Raw genomic sequence first — 19,182 nt, forward strand, 5'->3', positions numbered from 1 at the left:
TTGCCCAAAGGAATGTGGCTGCTCTTCTCCCAGGAGATGCTTGCCATCATCCATATATATATTTATAAATGACTATGAGACTATGAAGAGCACATTTACAAGTAATAGCTGTTACAACAGAGTTTTTTCTGACTGGCATATCAAAGCTAAAAGTATTTCAAATCAAGACAGAATGCACAAAGTGAATATTTCAGTTTGCTGATAGGATTGTCAAGCCATTATTTTATTAATAGCGCTGAACTGTCAATATTTCCATGCCAAAAGATAGCTGCTAAGCACCCCCAAATCCATTTTCTGATGCGGGGTGAGCCAGGCTCTGCACAAGGCAGGGACAGTGAGTGATCTCACAGGCTGTGCTGCCCTGGAGCCCCTGGAGCAGGGCCAGCAGCCAGCCCCAGCAGGGACAGGGCAGGGTCACCCCAGCAGGGCTCAGAGATGCTCCTGGACGGGCACCACAGAGCGCCAGAGAGGCCAGGGCGCTCCCCAGCTCAGGGCATTTGGACCCAGCAGCCTCAGGGATCCATCCCACAGCTCTCCAGGGCTCCCTTTGCTGTCCCTGGCCCGGGAGGGAAGGGGAGCAGTGCAGCACAAGGACTTCAGGAGCAGGGAAGAGAGTCCCCTCAACACTGACTGACATTTATCCTGAGCCAAGGCTCCCGAGGCTCTCCTGGAGCAGAGCAGACTGACTGCCTCCTGCTACACCACTTACAAACTGCCACCAGATTTACTCTTCCAGTAATGGTGCAACCTGAACCTAGTCACCCACGAGAGCAAAGCCCTGCAGGAGACACAGCTACGGGCCCCAGCCTGGATTCCTCCACAGATGATGAAAATACATTAAAAATGCAGTATCTACAGTATTCTTTTAATTACAGAGCCTGGGTTTAAAAAAAATGTTATTTTAAATCACAAGCAAAACCCATGGAAGTATGACTAGTGAGCATCATTTCATAGATTAAAAATCAATACAAAAATAATAGGTGGGATGCAGACGTCGGGGAATTCTGGCTTGTGGAAGAGCACAACTCGATTAGTGAGGTCAGAATTGCTCCATTTCCTCAGCACAGCCCCCCTGCTCCCTCGGGCAAGGTCTCTCCTACAGTTTCTCAGAACCATTTTGTGCAGAAACGAACCAGGAGCACCAGGAACATTTTGGGAGCAAGTCCCACCTCAGGGAGAGCAGCAGCCAGAGCTGAGAGTGCCAACCCCAGCCCGGCAGCACTGGAGCTCAGGCTGCTCCTGTCCCTCGTGCTCACTGCTGCACCCAGGGCTGCTCTGGGGATGCTCTGCTGCCCTGCTGGGGTCACACGCAATTGCTGTGGCCAAAAAGCACCCAAGAAAGGTTTAACCTTCACACAGAGGGAACAAACTCTTCCACTACTTGAAGCAGGCTCTCACAATAGCTGTGTGCAGTGTTGCTGGCTGAGGGCAGGACTGACTGGCTTTACTCATGATACAATCAACATTTTTACACAAAATGGAATGAAAGAACACCAAACCTGAGAGCACGGCTGCTGCGAAGAATGAAGAATGGATCAAAATTCCATGGGGAACAAATACAAACCAATGTTTTTTTTTAAGTTTCATATTGTTTCAAGTAAATAAATAAATCAGGAAGTAAATATTACGATCATTAAAACAGTAAGAGCATAAAAATATTTGAGCAGAGCTGAAGAGAAGATTATTTGTCTGGCACTTCAAAAATCATCAAACTGCTGTAGTTATTTCTGCATGGCTAATTTCTTTAAATTGTATTAGAAACCCCCAGTGCCTCTGACAGCCACAGTGACACGGCCCAACACCCTGCAGACCAACCCCTCGACTCACTGAGCAACGTCTGCGGCACAGACAGGTTCATATTTCGTGTTTTTCAGGGTTGGTCATAACTTTACAGAGCAGTTTAACAGCAAAAGATTAATCATGAAGTGATAAACAGGATGCAGACTATTTACTAAAGGTATGAAATCCATCATTTCCCTCTGGAATATTGTTTTGGCACCACGGAGAAGTGCCTCGGGACAGAGAGTCTCGTCAAAATGTACTTGCCCAGACAGTACAGCTTGTGTTCCAAAATACATAACTTATGTGAGTTTAAGCAGTTTACAAGAGCAAAAGTGAAAAGGGGAAACATACTGTTCTCCCGGACAAGGCAGAATTCCAAAGTGCTCTGGCTCTCCAAGGTACAGTCTAAATCTACTGGGACATTAGGTTCACTCTGCTTCTCCAGCCGATACTGAGGACCTGAAACATAAAGTAACTTGTAAAATCATCTGTTTTCTAACACAGCCATGGCTTAGCACATTAACTCACACGAGGTTACTGGCAGCCCAGGAGCACAGCAGGTGGGTGTTGATGGCCCAGAGCCCTTTGCCAAAGGAAGGGCCCTGTCAGCAGCTGGAGGATGGTGTGGAAGGAAACAGCACATTCCCGCTGTCTCCAGCTGTCCCCTGACCTGCCAAACCCCTGTCCAACACTCCCACCTTGTCCCTGCACCAGGTGAGGCTGCACCAAGTCCCTGCCTGGAGTGGGAAACTCTCAGACCTCGCTGTACGCCCCGGGGGCGTTTTTGGGCATCTTTCCTGAGTGAAGAAGCCACCAGTGTTTGTTGCCTGCTGCCCATCCCTCTTGCCTGCACAGAGCACTGGGAAGCACCTGGGAAGGAAATCAGCCCTGCCTTATGGACTGCATCACACAGAGGGACAGATGCTGCTGCTTTGAATGAATTATTTTCACATTTTAACAGTAGATCTTGAAGGTTCAGCTGCCGGCTTCTTTCTTGCCCAACCAAATCCCCAAAGGAAGGACAATACCACTTAAAAAGCTGTTTTACAACTACAGAAAATGTATAAAAATTGTTTTTACAAAAACTAGGCCATTAAAAATAAAAAATCTAGTTGAATGGATCCTTAACTACATGGCTTAACTGGAACAAACCCAGGACACACTGATCCAGTTCCAGGTGAAGCCCCATGAGCCAGCTCCAGCCCTGCTGTCCTGACAGCGGCTGGGAGAGGCCCTGCAGGGTGGGGGGAGATCCAAGTGCACCAAGTTCCAGGTGGGACCCAGAAGAAGAAAAGCCCCTTCCAAGGGCAGGAGCTGGTGGGGCCAAAGCCCTCCTGTCCTCACACCACTCCTGCTCACACCTGAGAGCTGGAGTGCACACCAAGTTCTCAGCTGTGTATTTTCCATAAACAATAGCTTTCCATAAATAATTTTCCATAATCCAGTAAAATAATCTGAACAGATACCTGAAAAATCCTAAGTGATTTAAAGCCTCTTTAACCAGGTCTCAAAGTAACAAAAAACCTAGAACTGAAATTGCAAAATCTGTTCCCTCTTCACCACTACTTAAAAGATTTCTGACTGTTTGCTGACTTTGAATTACGAGCGTATATGATGAAATATTTAAAATATATAAAAAAATTAAGTCTTTCAGGCTCAGATGGCATGCCTAAGGAATGGAATTTGTTGGCCAATTAATTTTAAATTTACTACAGCAGAATTTCAATTACAGCTCCTCATTCCATCTCCCCACAGCCACGTGAGGCACTTGCTGCTTGGCCGGGCGCGTTCCCTCCCTGGGTGGAGCCTTGGGGACTCTCCTTTTACCCGGTGCCACTCAGAGCAGATGCAGGGCCAGGCTTTCTGCAGGGCACAGGAGGCTCCCACCCTGCCCTGCACAACCAGGGGTGGCACGAGGAGCTGCCAAAGCATCAGCAGCGCAAACCACACAGCACAAAGAAAAGCAAACAAACCCACCACCTCTCCCGGCTACTGGAAATGTGATTAGCTATTTAAATTTAAAATAAATTAGATAAACAGAGGCCTGCTTGTTAGGCAGAAGCAAAATATACTGAATTGAAACAAATCGCAAAGCAGTAAATCAATTTGGATTCAAAATCTGGTGTAGGTTCAAGGACCAGTGAAAGCAAAACCCAATGGCTTTGTCTGTTCATCCCAAGCACCTTCCAGAGATTCCTGAGCTGCATCCAAGGGCACTGCTGGCACAGATCTGAGCATCTGTGCTGCTGGTACCCTGTCCCAAAGCCCTGCTCAATGGGAGCAAACCCTGACACAATGGAAGGGTTAAATGTGGATGCAATTCCACCAGCTGGATCCACCCCAAAAACATCTCCCCCAGCAGAAACAGTCCCCACGGTGCTGAACCCTGAGGAGAGCCATCAGGGATCACCCCTCAACACACCCTGCAGGGGCTCAGGGTCATTTCTATCTGGAGCAGCTTGAGAACCCCATCATCAGATAAATTGTTTTACCCAGTTTGTGTCAAGCCTGTACTAACTCTGCTAAGAAAGCAGGGAAATAGAGCTCCAGAGAAGAAACCAGGTCAACCTGCCTCATGGATAACTCCTTAAAACCTGAAAATACCGAGAAATTAATAAAAAAGTAAATACTGAGAAACGAATAAAAAAGTGCAAATGGATTTTCAGAGAGTATCTACTCTTCAATTATGCTTTAAATATCTGTCCACATTTACATGACCTCTGCTTGCCAACAGATGAAGAACGTTAGGCTGAGTCTGTGGAGGAGTTTTACTATCAGGCTTCTCTCACAAGTTCAAATGATGTCACTGTAGTAGGAATATTGGATAATTTAATGGTCTCCTAATGGAATCCTGCTCTGTGAATTTCAACAAATTTTCAAGTGGCAATACCAAAGATGGATTTTATGGATTTCTGTAATCTCATGCAAATGTTCAATGCAGCTGTAAAATAAACCTTTAAAATCCTGGCACAGACTGCCCTGGCCAGTGTCCCAAGCCAAGCTTTCCTGCTGCTGGCAGCTCCCAGGGCTCCACACCCCTCCTGGGGGTGATCCTCCCTCACACACATCCCTCCCACCTGAATCCCTGTGGAACCACTCTCACCGTGGATTCTGTCCACAGATACCCACCTGGCTATTTCAAGACGCCCCTTTACAGACAGAAATGTTCATCAGGAATTACAAACACGACCCCAGGACCCACAGTTCCTTATGAGCACACAAAGGTGCCTGGGAAGAATCCCCCCTGTAATCAAATTAAGGGTCCCCTTTGCAGAAGGGAACAGCCACCTGCATACCAACAAACCAATTCTGTTGCCATTTAAGCTGCAAAGCTTTCAGAAAGGGCTTTTGAAAGCATGACCCATCAGTTCTAATTTTTAAAACTTATCCTTTCAGTCAAGACTAGAAAAAGGCCCATTCCAACTTTTATCTCCACTACAAAGTGCTGTTATCTTGGGCTGTTGTCAGGAGCTCTCTCTCTCTTTCTGCTGACAAGCAGAGACTAGAGAGATAAGATTGGGAACGAATCTCACTTCTCTGAGTAAATAAATAATCAATACTCATCTAAATGTAAATGAGAAAGTATCCCCCTCTGATAACAGGGCTCTTATCAAACAGCCAATTTTCTGCAGACATTTGGCCTCAACCAAATCACCATCATTCAGCCCCAGCCTAATGGCTAAAAATCGTAACTAAATTGAACCGATCACCAGAGATCAACTAAGTTCAGCCATGGCTACTACGGGTTCAAATGTTTGGAATGCAATTTTTCCCCCATTAACTTTCAATAGCAATGAAGAATGCCACGGTCAGGGGTGAATCTGCACAATAAACAATACTAACACTGCAACAGGGAACCGGGCTTTAAACAAAACCCCAACTAAACCCCTCTCCATCTCCCAACTAGTTACTGGGGTGAAATAAGGATTATAGAAAGAATATTTAATGTTTGTGGAGTTGTCAAACCTAAACAAAAAAGACTAGATCAACAAAAACCCCCAAACTGTTGAAAACTGAGGCTATATTTTACAGCATTAGTCTCTGTAACAAAACACATGCCTATGCCTGTACATCCCTCTCTTCACCTTCATAATCCTCACCAACACCCCAGTTCCACCTGTGCTGTATCAGCTGTTTCTGTTCCCTTTACAGTCCATGCATACTTCCAAAACACTTTTGAATTTCTCATTTCCATGGCATTTACCTCCTGAATTTATTACACTGCATGAGGAAAAGTAGTCCTCTTGTTCCAATGAGCCATTGCCACCCCAATGTTTGGGGTGAGCAGCTCCTGTCTCTGAACTACCAGGATAAAACCTTCCCAATTCACTGTCCCCACCACCTGCACTTCACAGATGCCTCTTGTACCCAGTTGTGCCTTTTCCACACCAGAAAAGCCCTTCCTCCTCAGCATCTGCTCCTCATTTCACGTGCCTGATCCATTTCCATACTCATCCTTTTCCGCATCTCTTCACTTCTCATTTTTGAGACAAAATACAGCAATTAAGATGTGGGTACGTTGGGATTTATGGACTCAGTTCCTGATGTTCCATTTGTCTTTCTGCCTGCTCCTACACGGAGCTGAAGTGTTCAGAGAACTGCTGTGATGATACTGGATACTTTTCCTGACTGATGGAAGGTAATTAGAGCCCATCATTGTACACATATAGTTACAGCTGCTTTTCACCATGTATATTATTTTGTACTCATTGACACTGACTTCCCTCTCTCATTTTATTGTCCTGTCACTCAGCACTGTGGATACCTCTGCAGTGCTTCACAGACAGCTTTTATTTGCACTATTCTTACCTCTTTTGTATCAACAGCACATTTTGTCACATCAGCATTCACATCCTTTCCATGCCCCACATTAAGGAACAATGCAGGTTCCACCAGTTCCACTGGAGCTCCACCAGTAACCTAGTTACTAATCACCAAGGGCCATTATTCCTATTCTTTGTTTCCTGTCTTTTAATCAATTATTAATCCATGTGAGGATCCTCCTTCTCATCCTGTGACAGCTTAATTGCTTTATGAGCCTTTGTCAAATCTTTTTTGGAAATCTAAGCATGCCATGGCAAACCCACCATCCCTTTCAGATGGTCTCTGGCTCCCTCTCGGCCTGCTGGAGCACAGCCTGCTCTGCCAAAGCCGTGCCCCTGTAAGCTGCATTTGCTCACATGTCATCCATTAATCCTGCTCTTTGCTAGGGGTTCCTGTTACAATTTCAGTTTGCCTGGTGAGAAAGCCCAGGCAAACCTGTCTGTCCTTGAACTCCTTCCACAAAGCCCTGCCACCTCCCACACCTGAGAGCAGCTGGTGTGAGCAGCACGCCACGCACGGCGTTAATGGGGCAGCATCTCCACCCTGACCCCAGCACACTCAGGCACTGCTCCTGCTCACAGGGCTCTGCAAGCACCACTGAGTCACTGAACGGCTCGGGCAGAAGGGAACCTCACCCGCTCCCTTCCCTGCGCCAGGCTGCTCCCAGCCCTGCTCAACCCCGGCCTCGGGCACTGCCAGGGATCCGGGGCAGCCACAGCTCCCGTGGGCAAAGGAAACAGCAAAGGAAAAGAAAATGTAACAAAGAAAATAAGAAAGGAAAGATCAGAAATGTGGGCAGTTAGGCAGCCACAGCCCAACAGCCACGGCGACAGATGCTGGGCAGGAGGGAACAAGTAAAAGGGAACTGAGCACAGGCAGAAGGCAGCAGAGCAGTCAAAAACCCCTGTTGATAAACACTTAACACTGATGTCTGTGGGACTTTCCATTTCAAGTCCCTCCTTTCACAAGGATTTGTGATTTATTGCTTTGCTGCTCCATCCCTGGGCTTTGAAAGCGCGATTCCGCTTGAGTTTAAACTATATTTATATTTATTTTTTTGTTATCGCTTTTTTATTATTGCTATAGAAAATATTTGCTGGAAATATGTTGCAGCTATTACAAGGTCATAAAAAAGAGGAGATTTATGTATTTCTATCATTTCAAATAGTCTGTCAGAAAGTATCAGTCGTGCTAAGTGTAAGACTGCTGGATTCCAGTGCTCCCTCTGCCACCACATGGGCAGCAGATGGAGGAATTAAAATAGCTCAGTGTGGAGGCTCCTTGGGTGCTGGCTGGGAGGAGGGAAACCGAGGCAGCTCCTCATCCCTGGGCAGGCCTGGGGAACCCTGGCTCCCCGAGGATGCTGACATGGCCCTGGGCCAGGGGGGAGCCCTGGGCTGTAATCAAATGGGCAGAGGGAGGAGCAGGGTCAGGGCACCGAGGAGAGCAGAGAAAGGGGAACAGGCAGAGGGCTCAGGCCTCCTTCTGCAGGAGCCTTCTCAGAGCATGACAGAAGGGGCAGGATTCCATTGTGTGCTTGGCAATGACAATAAAACAACAGAAAATATGCAAACAGTGAGAGAGGAGCTGGCTGCAGAGCAGAATGTTTACATCTCCAATCACGCTGCTGCGAGGACGTCTTAAATCTGTTTATCCGCTAAAAATCCCCAAAGCCCCTCAACACCTCTGAAGTGGAATAGAGATTTTATCATTACAAATGCAAATACTGGTTAATAAATAAAGATATTTAAATAGTGAAAACAAACTTTTAACATTATGCACAAGCACGAGAGGTTTTTTTTAGCCCAATCTGTTTTTCCTTAACTTGCACTGTTGTGACATTACTGAATTTTACACACAGTTATCTGCCGCTCTCCACAGAAATACAGATGGTTTTTGTAGAAATAAACAGTCATTTATATGAAACAATTGTAAAATAGTTTATGGAAACCAGTGGTGTAATGCATTCAAATAAATGCCAGGCCTGGTTGATGGAGAGCCAAGGTGTTAAATCACACTGCTCAGGAATTCAGCTGTGGGAAACAGATAGTAAATCCAGAGTGACAGAATTTCCAGTGATGGCAAAGGTTTCTGACATCTAGTCCAGTACACAAAAACTACAGCAGTTCAAACCTATTTTACTTAACACTACCTTGACAGCCAGTGAAATTAAAGAATTTAGTCAAAAGCCCCTTAAAAAGAAACAAACACTTCATTTCTGGATTGCTTTTCTGGGGAACAGCAAATGTGCAGCACGGCCAGCAGCAACCCGGGCTGCGCACAGCTCAACAGAAGGGTTTTACTTAATTGCTACCTTTTTGCATTAGCAATGCGCAGCTCTAAAAAAAGCTGAGACAAAATCATCGTGTTTGATCTATAATGCAAAGCACCTACAGCAGAAATCCAATACAGAGATTCTATTTTAAACTCTGCAGCTGCCCCGCTCTCAGTGTCCCCAAGGGACCGTGCTGGGCCAGCCCAGCTGGGCACTCCTGGCTGACCGCAGCAGGGCTCGCCCACTGCCGGGGTTTTCAGGTGGCAAAGGTGCTTTTCCCTGGCTGTGAGGCACCAGTGATCGTTCAGCAGGTTTGGGCAGCACAACCACTCGAGGGCTCAGGAACACAGGGCAGGGAGGAGCTGGTCCCATGGAGGTACCAGGGACCAGCACAGCCTCTGCTCATCACAGCGGGTGAAACAGACACAGAAATCTCAGTCACCCAAAGGCTGAGCTGCACAGTTTAAAATGTCACCTAAATTACAGCACAGCAGAGCCAGTAACCACACGCATTCAATACCAACAGAACCAAAACAGACCCTGTGCAACATTGCACCTTCATTTTGGAGGCTGGGCATGGAAAGTTCCTCTGGGCTGATAGCAGCCCCTCAGTAGCCCAAGGCACAGGGCTAACCAGCCACTGCTGCTCTGACCCACTGTTCACACACACACTTTATTCCTGGTGAGCTGTTCCACATACACCAACACACCGGGCTCTGCTCAGCATCAGCGGGCTGGGGAGAGGGACGGGGTGTGCAGTAAATAAATCCTCCTGCTGCAGGGCTGAGCTGGGCTCGGGCAGCAGGAAATCATTCCCAGCAGCTCCACCGCCCTCTCTGCACCCAGGGGCTCTCCCTGCCCTGGGAACCCCCCCAAAACCGGGCAGGGAGCAGCTCTGCCCCTGCCCGCGCTGGCCCTGCTCGGGAGCGGGGAGGGGAGCCAAGCCCAGCCCTGGGAATGCCGGCAGAGCCCTGGGAATGCTGGCACTGGTGCTGAGTGATCCCAGCCCTGGGAATGCCAGCACAGCCCTGGGAATGCTGGCACAGCCCTGGGAATGCCGAAACAGCCCTGGGAATGCCAGCACAGCCCTGGGAATGCTGGCACAGCCCTGGGAATGCCGAAACAGCCCTGGGAATGCTGGCACTGGTGCTGAGCAGGGTGCAGGGAGCCTCGACCTGCAGGAGCAGGCAGGGGCTGCCCCAGGAGAGCGGGGACAGTGGGATCTCTGGGGAGTTTGCAGGGATCCCCCAGGGGTTTGCAGGGATCCCCCAGGGGTTTGCAGGTAGAGCTGCTCACACCCTGCACCAGGCTCGGCAGGGCTGCTGTAATGATCCAAAACAAAGTGCTCGGAGCCAGAGCCACTCACAACTACCATTAAGCAGAAAAGCACGAGTGTGAACACAAGGAAACACAAATTAATTGGCTTTTCACTGTCACAGATGCTGGGGCTTCCATCCCAGAAAGAGTCAGAGCAAACATATGCATCGCCTACTCGAACATATTTACTTTTAAATTTAAACTCCTCAGTTACCATCATTCCATGACAGTATCAAACTTTAATGACAGTTTATTCTAACTGTAGTTCATCTGTTAGAAGTGCTTTAATCACAGGGCTGTAGTTTTACATAGTTTATCTTTCTAATTCTCCTTTTTTAAAATGTATGAATAAATACATATATGTGCAATCAAAATACACACACACCTCCCTTTACCGACATCTTTTGGTCCTACTCTCCCACCAACAAGGTAAGATGAGGAAGGAAAACCTCAGCAAGGCCCACAGCTCCTCTAGCAGCTGCTTTAGAACATTTAAGTCACGAAATTTGACATTAAATGTGGTGCTCACACTGACATGTCAGAAACCGAATTTCCAAACAGAACTCAGAGCTCTCCTCCCCAGCTGCTCCTCAAACAAAGATGAGCCCCAAGCAGAACCCTTCCTCTGAGAGTCTCCAGGTTCGGAGGGTAACCCGAACTTTGTGTGAACAAATCCAAACCACGGCAGTAATCAACCGCCACAGAACCTGGCTCTGTTACAGACTGTGCTCCCAGGTACCGGGGGATGGAACAGCCTCCTTTCCCTGGCCTTGGCAGCTGTAATTCCTCTGATTCTAGTGTGGAGGCTTTTATCTTTAAGTCCTACGCCTGTTTCTTGAATCTTTCTCCTTTCTTATTATTCAGCTTCCTGTGGCAGTGAAATAATACACTTAAACAGACCAGGAAGATTATTTTAAACTATTTTTGGTCACTTTACACATTTTAAAGAATGCAAAAAGCACTGGTTGACAGCTGTTAGGGACTTGAATGTTATTGCAAAGCAGCTGTTTTCATTTATTGAAAAAGTATTAATCTTTCTCCAAACTCACAGAACACTGAGCTAATAACTCTCCCTCTAACCTACGGAAAATACAGGTCACGTCTGTGCAATGTTGGCAGAAGGTTTTGTTTATAACAATTAAACTTGTAGAGCATTTTGTTCTTAAAAGGACTGAGCCTTTCTGGTCGGGGGATGTTTGCAGTCGGAGGCAGCTATTAAATAATAATCAGTAGCATGTTCACCCTGCAAAGAATTTCTACTTGAAATCAGACAAGATTAATCAGAGGAGACTTCTCTGTTCACTAGAAATTTCAGATGAAGAGAGGCTGACACGAACCAGGAACAGACAGGATTATTCCAACATTTCAGCATTTTATGTTGTTTAGTTTTGTCTCTCATCTCCTTCTAAGAACATTCGGTTTTTATATACTGACATCGATGCTTAATTTGTTTGAAAACAAAGCCTCTGCACACATTCTCTCTGCATTGTTATTTACTTTGCGTTAGTATTTATAGTCCATTCAGCTGAGCTCTGGAGGAGAAGGCAACTGGCATCCCAGGGAATGTGTTTGTGGAAGAGCAGCAGGAATGAGACAGCTCACAGGCAGGGAGATGACTTCCAAGTGTACATATAGTTCCTGCACATATTTAATTTGAGAATCACCATGGCATCAAGATACATGAAGTATCAAGGATGAAGTCACCATCTTTCTTATGTTCTTAAAATCGTAACCCATGCAAACATATTTTGTGGGGAATATTGAGTGCAGGCTTTGGTGCAGATATAAAAAGCCTGATAAGATCTCCTTGCCTGCTGCACACTGTGGGCTGCTGTCAGCCCCAGGCTCAGCTGAGCCCTGGGATCAGAGCATGGCTGTGCCCTCCACCTTGGGAGAACTGTGCCTGCCTTGGTCCCACTGAGCTTCCCTGAAAAAGCAGGATTTAAAGTGCACACCTACCACAACCCAAATTTCTTACATGTTAATGGGGTAACACATGAGTACTGGTGAAAGTAAGATCTGCAGAAACACACACCAGACTGACTGAGCAGGAAAATCATTTCCCAGTAAAGCAAATCAAGTTCTAGGGGTAATGGTGTTTTACAGCTCTGCAACACGATCTGTACGACCTACAAGGCTTCCTCTGCCAAGCCTGAGGGTGGGATTTTCAAGCATGCCCAACAGCTACCTGCTCCAGAAGTTAATGCTAACTGATCTCTGGGGAGCAGAATTATCCCAAGTACTAAAACACCCAAATCTCACCTTCTAAAACAGCTTTCCAGGACTTGGCATTAGAGCTGTTCAAAATCCAGACAGCACGGTATCTGACATTTTTACTGATAAATTCAAGGAGAACAGGAAGTTCTTATGCTCCCAATCTCCAGCATGTGAGTTCTTTTCTGCAGATCTGCCACACTGCAGAGAGATTTTATATTTGCACCATCAGCTACTGAAGTGCCCAAAGAAAGGAGATGTAGGCATGGTAGGATTATAGAAAACAATCCTTAAACCAGCTCTGGACACTGGGTTGTTATCCCAGTGCCTGAGCTGCGCTGTGCCCAGCCAGGTCCCTGCGGCACTGCTGGAGCTTCCAGCTCCCCTCTCTGTGCCCATCCTTGGGCTCTCTCTCTCCCATCTGAGCTATTTTCAGAAAACCCTCTTGCATGAGCAATGCCCCTGAGCACCCTCAAGGTGGCCCATCCTGGATTAGACCAGTCTCCCCTAGAAGCTCATCCCACAACTGCAGTTTTATCTCCAGCCCTCCCATGAAATATGCCTGTGCAATACACGCTGCTGAGCACGCAATAGGTTAAACAAATTGATGATAAAGTATTCGACTTCGTTAGTTTTCATTACCATAAGAAAACATCAATTACATTTTCTATTTTATGAGTGTACACAGGGGAATCCATTACAGTAAGGGAGAGGCTGTACGACTCCTTCTGCTGCTTCTCTCCTCAGCAAAAAGAACAGTTTGTTTTTAAAGGCAGTGACACCAGCCCAGAGGAAGGGAAGGCACACCGGCATATCTGCATAGACAGCTCCTATCCTGATTTATCCAGCCTGGCTCCAACTAATTAAACATCTGCCTCAACGATTTCCTCTGCAGATTTATCTTCTCCAGTATGCAGCACTGACTGGTTGTTACAGGCTTTTTCCTAACTTGCAGCCACTCCTGTGTGCTTCTCCCAGTTGGTGATTTGGGCACATGGCAGGAGATGATCCAGTGTTCCCATTAACCCCCCGTGGGTGCCTGTGGTGGGACAGGTCACCAGGTCCCACAGTCCTGTTGCAGGACAACCACATCCTCCAGGAGAGGACACGGGGCCAGGCTCTCTCAGCTACAACACATCCAGTTACTTCACCACCTGCACTTCCCCTTGACTGGCTCAAATATTATTATTTAAAAATGGTCAGAGTTCATATGTCAAAAGCCCCGAGACACTAAGAAAGAAGAATTGCAAGGAAGGTGAAATAGTTTGAACAGTTTGCAATAATTTTATCTAAATAGAGCTAGGCACAGTCAGTATATTGCTGCTGCTTTTCCAGGCCCCTTTCTATGAAGAAAAGGTTGTACTACTTCTGTCTCCCACTGATCAGTATTTTGCTGCAACAAATAATCTTTGCTGGCTGGACGAAGTATTTAGCAAAAACTAGCCTAGAGTTTTAGCCCCAGTCATGCTGAACAAACCCTTCCCAAGTGTACCACAGGAATTCCTCAAATTTTCCTCACCCAAAGTAGCCAACCCAGGTTTGCATTTTCCTACCAATTCAGGACCAGTCTGAAAAATGCCCTGTAAGTCAGTGGTGAAAACAGATCAGAAAGCAACTGCTTCTACCAGTACTTGACAACAGCATAAGCTGTAATGCAATAAATTCATCTGTCCTGAAAAGGCTGACCTGGAGGCCCATTGCAGACAGGCAGAAAAGCTCACGGGCATTTCAGTTTTATTAAAATATTCTAAAAACTTCAGATAAACAGGTTCAGCCTATTTTTAGTAACGACTTCTTAAATATCAGACCAATCAGCTTTAAAGGAAACATTGCTGAATTAGGAGAAATGTTTCTCCTATATTATGTCTTATCTTTTATTCTGAACTTTGACATCCTAATCCAGTGGTTAATAATGACCCGAAGCACCCTGGCCCAGGCCTGTGTTGTGCTAATGCTCTGATCTGCAATTCCATTTATCCCTGGATCTCCCAGTGACAGCAAGAGGCACATCCTCTCCAATGGTGAGGGATCTGGGGGTAGCTGAGGAACGATGGCAAATCTTTCCTTTTACTCCTGCTCCAGTCTCTCTGTGCCCACTGTGGTGGCATCCTGAGCTCCCCCTGCCCTCGTAGCATGGCCAGCCCGTGGCAGATGGGGACTGGCACAGCTTGTCTGGATCCAGAGGGTCCCCTCTGTGCCCACAGCTACAATTGCTGCTGCTTTAAAGATCACAGCAAGACCTTCCTAAGCGCCCCCACCCCCTTAAAGCCTGATAATCTGCATTATGGGAGAGGGATGTAACTGGGAATAAGGAAAGGTTTGGATAAGCTAAATTAATGCTAATAAAAATTTCTAATACATCCCTATATACCCTGTTCCTGAAAAGGGTTCTGAGCAGGAGGGCCAAGGCAGCAGAGGTGAATGTATTAGCTGAAGGAAGAAATGCCAGGTCCACTCCTTCTCTAAACTACTGAGCAAAAATAACAAAGTCAAAGCAGAATCGAATTTCAAATGGACAAAGAATAAAACATCTGTTACACGAAGCGGGGAAGCAGTTTAAAGACTGAGCTAAGTGAATCCTTTAGCAACCTCCCTTCAGGGAAGAGAAATCTGACCCCAGGAAATAAATAAAAGTCACCCAAAAAGTGAACAAAAGAGGTGTTTGAAAAAACCCCACCACCATTCATCGCCGCTAACGACTTGTTCATTATGAGTGATGATGGATAAAGACTTCTCACGCTGAGATGAAATCAAGATTTATATGCATTGTTTCCTCTCCCAACTTGTGGGAAGATCATCATCATTTAATTCTATCTCTGCGGCCAGCGATGGGCATCCAGAGAGCTGGTTATCACACGGCGCCGTCAGCTGGCAGGGCCGGCCGTGCCGCTGGCACATCTGGAGCGCGGCGCCGCAGCCGGCCTGAGCGATGGCTCCTGGCCACCCTCCAAATTGCTGCAGGCTGGCGGGGCTCCTCTCCACCCCCAGCACTGCTCCTCTCCTCCTCCCCCCCCTTTTTTTTTTACGAGAATCAGATTTTCATTGCTCCATTCAATTGCTCCTCTCTGCCATTTTTTACAGCTCTTATCGTTCCCTTGGAATATGGCCTTGAGACAGCTCATCCGTGTCCTTCACTGTGTTATCTCTTCTAACTTTTATTAAAACTTCAGCTCTCATCTGAAGATAGCTAATTAAATCCATGACAGATTATACACGCATTTAAAAACTGCACTGAACTACTTTTTCTAAGGAGAACGGGGTTTATTTTCTTTTCCCATAGTTAAAACTGAGGGTGTATAAGGAGGTTTCATTCATTTACAAAGACAAGATCCTTATCTTTCCCACTATATAGATGGGTTTATATTAAAGTTCCTTTGTTGCGTGACAAGACTCAGTGCAATTTCTCTCAGTAATTATTTCTTGTTGCTGGGAAGATCTCTCAGCCTTATACTTCTGATATATATACACTAACATATATGTGAATGCACATCTACCCCCCAGAAAAACATTGTTTAAAATAGAAATACGAGCAATGTACATTTTCTTTTTTTAAGCGTTCATATGCCTTAACTATAACAGCGCTATTTTGATAACATTGCAGAAAGTAATTTTTTCATTACAAGTAACAATGAATCCTTGAAATTATTTAAAATTGCACTAAGCATAATTTTCTTACATAAATTAGAAGTATATATACAAACTCTATCATGGGCTGGACTTGCTGTACTTCTACCCATCATCCCAAATTACCATGAACCGGTCTTGAATGCAAATGGCTTTGTTATCATAAATAAATATTTGCAGGAATGGATATACTGCTCTGCAGCAGACATTATGCAGCTCCTGCACTGCCAGCTTTGTGCCAGCATGGAGAGCACAGACCTGTGCACAGAACTGCTGTGAGTGGGGCTGGGACAAAACCCCCCAAAACCTGAGCAACGTTCACAACAGTTAAAAAGAGATATAAAATATACTTGTGGAGAAAACACCCTGCCCTCTAGAAAACACGATAAATAACCCACCTGAGCCTCTCTGTGATCCCTTCCTTCTCTTTAAGGCCTTTTGTAAGATATCCTTCATGGTGACCTTCATACTGTCCACCTGAATAAGTGAGAATCCATGAGCAGCATTTCTGCAAGACAGATGCACATGCAGTTTTACAAAACAATCATCACTGGCAGCTCCCCGCAGCCCTCGTTAGCTTCAAGCAAAGCACTCGTTAGGCACACGGTTAACGAAGTTGGGCCGGAAAGGGAAGTTAAAAGGAGAAACCAAGCAAACTGCCTGAGCAAGGCAGAGACAAAACCAGCCAAAATGGGTTGAGATTTAAGACAAGGGGTGTAAGGATTTTCCTAATTTATTGTTATTTTTGATCACTTGGCATTCAGCATTAGAAGAGAAAAATGAGCCAATGTACCTGTGGGGCTCCTCATCTGCTCAGCTCGTGTCTGTGCTTTACAGCACACAACAGAAAAGCAGTTTGCAGCGGCATTTTCACCCATGTCCCACGCGTCACAAACCGTTAGGGACAAGGGGCAGCGCACCCCTCAGTGGCAGCAGCTTTGCAGCACTATCAGGTATTGCTTCAATGCATTATTCCCAGCCTAACGGGCTCCTTTGGACACGTTTTTGTGAACACAAGGGCACAAAATCTCCCAGAAAGATCCAAGGCAGTGGGTCCTTGTCCTGGCCATCACCCATGCGAGAGGCCACACAGGGGAAAGGACTGCAAAGAGCACGGGGACAGCTGTGGGGGATACTGCTGCCAAACACCGAGAGGGGCACCCCTGGGGAAGCAGAGAAGGTGACAATATAATAGAAGAGACTCTGAATGAGCAGATCAGTAAATTTTGCCCCTTAGCCCTCGCAGTCAGTCTCGGCTCATGTCAGTAGATGTCACTGCAGACAGTTCCAGGGAAATCCGAGAGCTGAAGGCTCCCACCGGAGAGATTGCTCTGCATGGAAAAAACTGGTTTGCAAAGCTATTTGGGCAGGAGGAGGAGCCTCGTTTCTGGCAACCAGGAATTTTAATCAGCGAGTACAGCTCTATATGAACAGCACAGCTGGAATATTTTTAAAAGCAACTGGCAGGCGAAAGCAATCCAAGCAACACAAGTACATCCTGCAAAACAAACCCATATTACATGTCACTTTGAAACACAAATGCTGGGACCAGAGGTTGGAGCTCAGGTCACATCAGACACGGCATTCCCAGCCCAGGGAGACCCAGCCAGGACAGAGCCCTCGCCACTCACTGCTCAGGGCACTGACTGCAGCGTGACACGGGGGCCAGGAGCCCCTGCCTGGCCACGTGCTGGTCACAGCTCGGTGTCCTGGGGCCACTCGTGCTCCTGGGAGCAGCAGCCAAGCCTGGGCTCAGGAGAGGTCCCCCCTCGCTGCTGTGAGACACCGTTTCCCTCTCCTCGGTTGTGCGTTGGTCTCATCTGAATTTCATTTTCAATTCCCTTTGTTCCTGGCAAAATGAAACTGCCTAAAAGCCCAAATTTATGTTCTCCAGACCATTTATTATTTATAACTCTATCTTACTCGTCTTCAAACCAAATAATCCCAACCTTTTCATGCATCTACTTTTCCCTCCGTTTCTGCCGCGTGTTCAGCGCAGCAGGAGCAGAGCTGAGGGAGGGAGTGCCACCACCTCTGCAGGTGACACTGCTGTCCTGGGAACAGCCCCAGGGCTCAGAGGCTAACGCCTGCAATGAGCAGAGATCTTCCCCAGCACTCCACTGAGGAGCAAATTTCCCCTGAAGCTGCTGTGGAGCCCCATGACCTGCAAGAGCACCACACACCTGCCCTTTACCTGGCAAATCCCTCACTTCCCAAAAGCCTCACAGCTTCAGTCCCAGCTGACCTGCTGAGCAAGATTCAGTGGATTCTTTAAAGTGAAAAACCTATTCTACAGTTATAACCACAAAAAGGAAACTACCTTTGTGCTTATATTTAACCAACACAAGGTTTCTCATTGAAGTGCTGCATGACAAGCCCTCCGTGCTGGACCAGACGATCACAACACCTGGTGCCTCCAGGTAATTCATACAATGCTCTGCAATACCTACAGGAATTTTCCAGAAAACTCCAACCAAAATATACGGAAAGAAATTAAAATACTCCAGGGAAAAAGGAAATTCTTTTTGCAAAGGCAACAGAAGGCTCCCATAACCTGCTGTGGCCAAAGCAACCAGAGTCACAATTGTCCCCTTTGTACAAAGCGCTTTTCAACATTGCTCACCCCAAACAGAGCAGGGCCTGCAGCCCCCTTCCCGCTGGGCACAGAGTGGCCATTGGCAGATGGCCCCAGCTCAGGGCTGCTCACACGCCCACGATCAGGAACATCCCAAAAATGGAAGATTCTGTCTCAGTTCCTGACGCTTCAGCTGCTAAAGAGCAGAGGCTGCTGCGATCCCGCCCGTGTTCCGGGCTGGCCCGGCTCAGCCGGTTCTTTCCATTGAGCAGCTGGCCTGAGAACTGTCAGGCTGATTTCCCTGACACTCCATTACTAACCCCTGCCCGAGCCACGGCCATTCTTTGCCTCAGAAGCTGGATCTCATCCCAGAACAATCTTTGAAAGTTTATTTTACTGATCAAAGCAAAATAAGAAAGCCTCTGTGTTTGGCTATATTTAGTGTGCGAGCCGTGAGTGAGCGCTTGGCAGGAGCGCTGGGACGCGGAGCGCGCCCCGCTTTTGTAAACTCTTGGCTGTTTGCTCTGGAGCAGAGCCAGAGGGGCTGAACCCCCACCCTGCTCCAGCTGCT

At 46.9% G+C, this 19,182-nt stretch overlaps 1 protein-coding gene across 4 annotated transcripts in view; it reads right to left on the minus strand.

Annotated features, from left to right (window-relative positions):
- MAPKAP1 (MAPK associated protein 1) overlaps positions 1 to 19,182 on the minus strand; it is a 78,504-nt gene that overhangs the window by 19,276 nt on the left and 40,046 nt on the right. For 3 of the 4 annotated variants that reach the window (XM_084219741.1, XM_084219742.1, XM_084219740.1), the window contains 2 exons: positions 16,435 to 16,544; positions 2,134 to 2,241 (listed from right to left, as the gene is read on the minus strand). In XM_084219741.1, the coding sequence (XP_084075867.1) occupies positions 2,134 to 2,241; positions 16,435 to 16,544 (218 nt within the window). The remainder of the gene's footprint in view (positions 1 to 2,133; positions 2,242 to 16,434; positions 16,545 to 19,182) is intronic. The other variant, XM_084219743.1, reaches the window with a different exon arrangement.

The sequence above is a fragment of the Fringilla coelebs genome (assembly GCF_963513975.1).
Source record: "Fringilla coelebs genome assembly, chromosome: 21".
NCBI classification, from domain to species: Eukaryota; Metazoa; Chordata; class Aves; order Passeriformes; family Fringillidae; genus Fringilla; species Fringilla coelebs.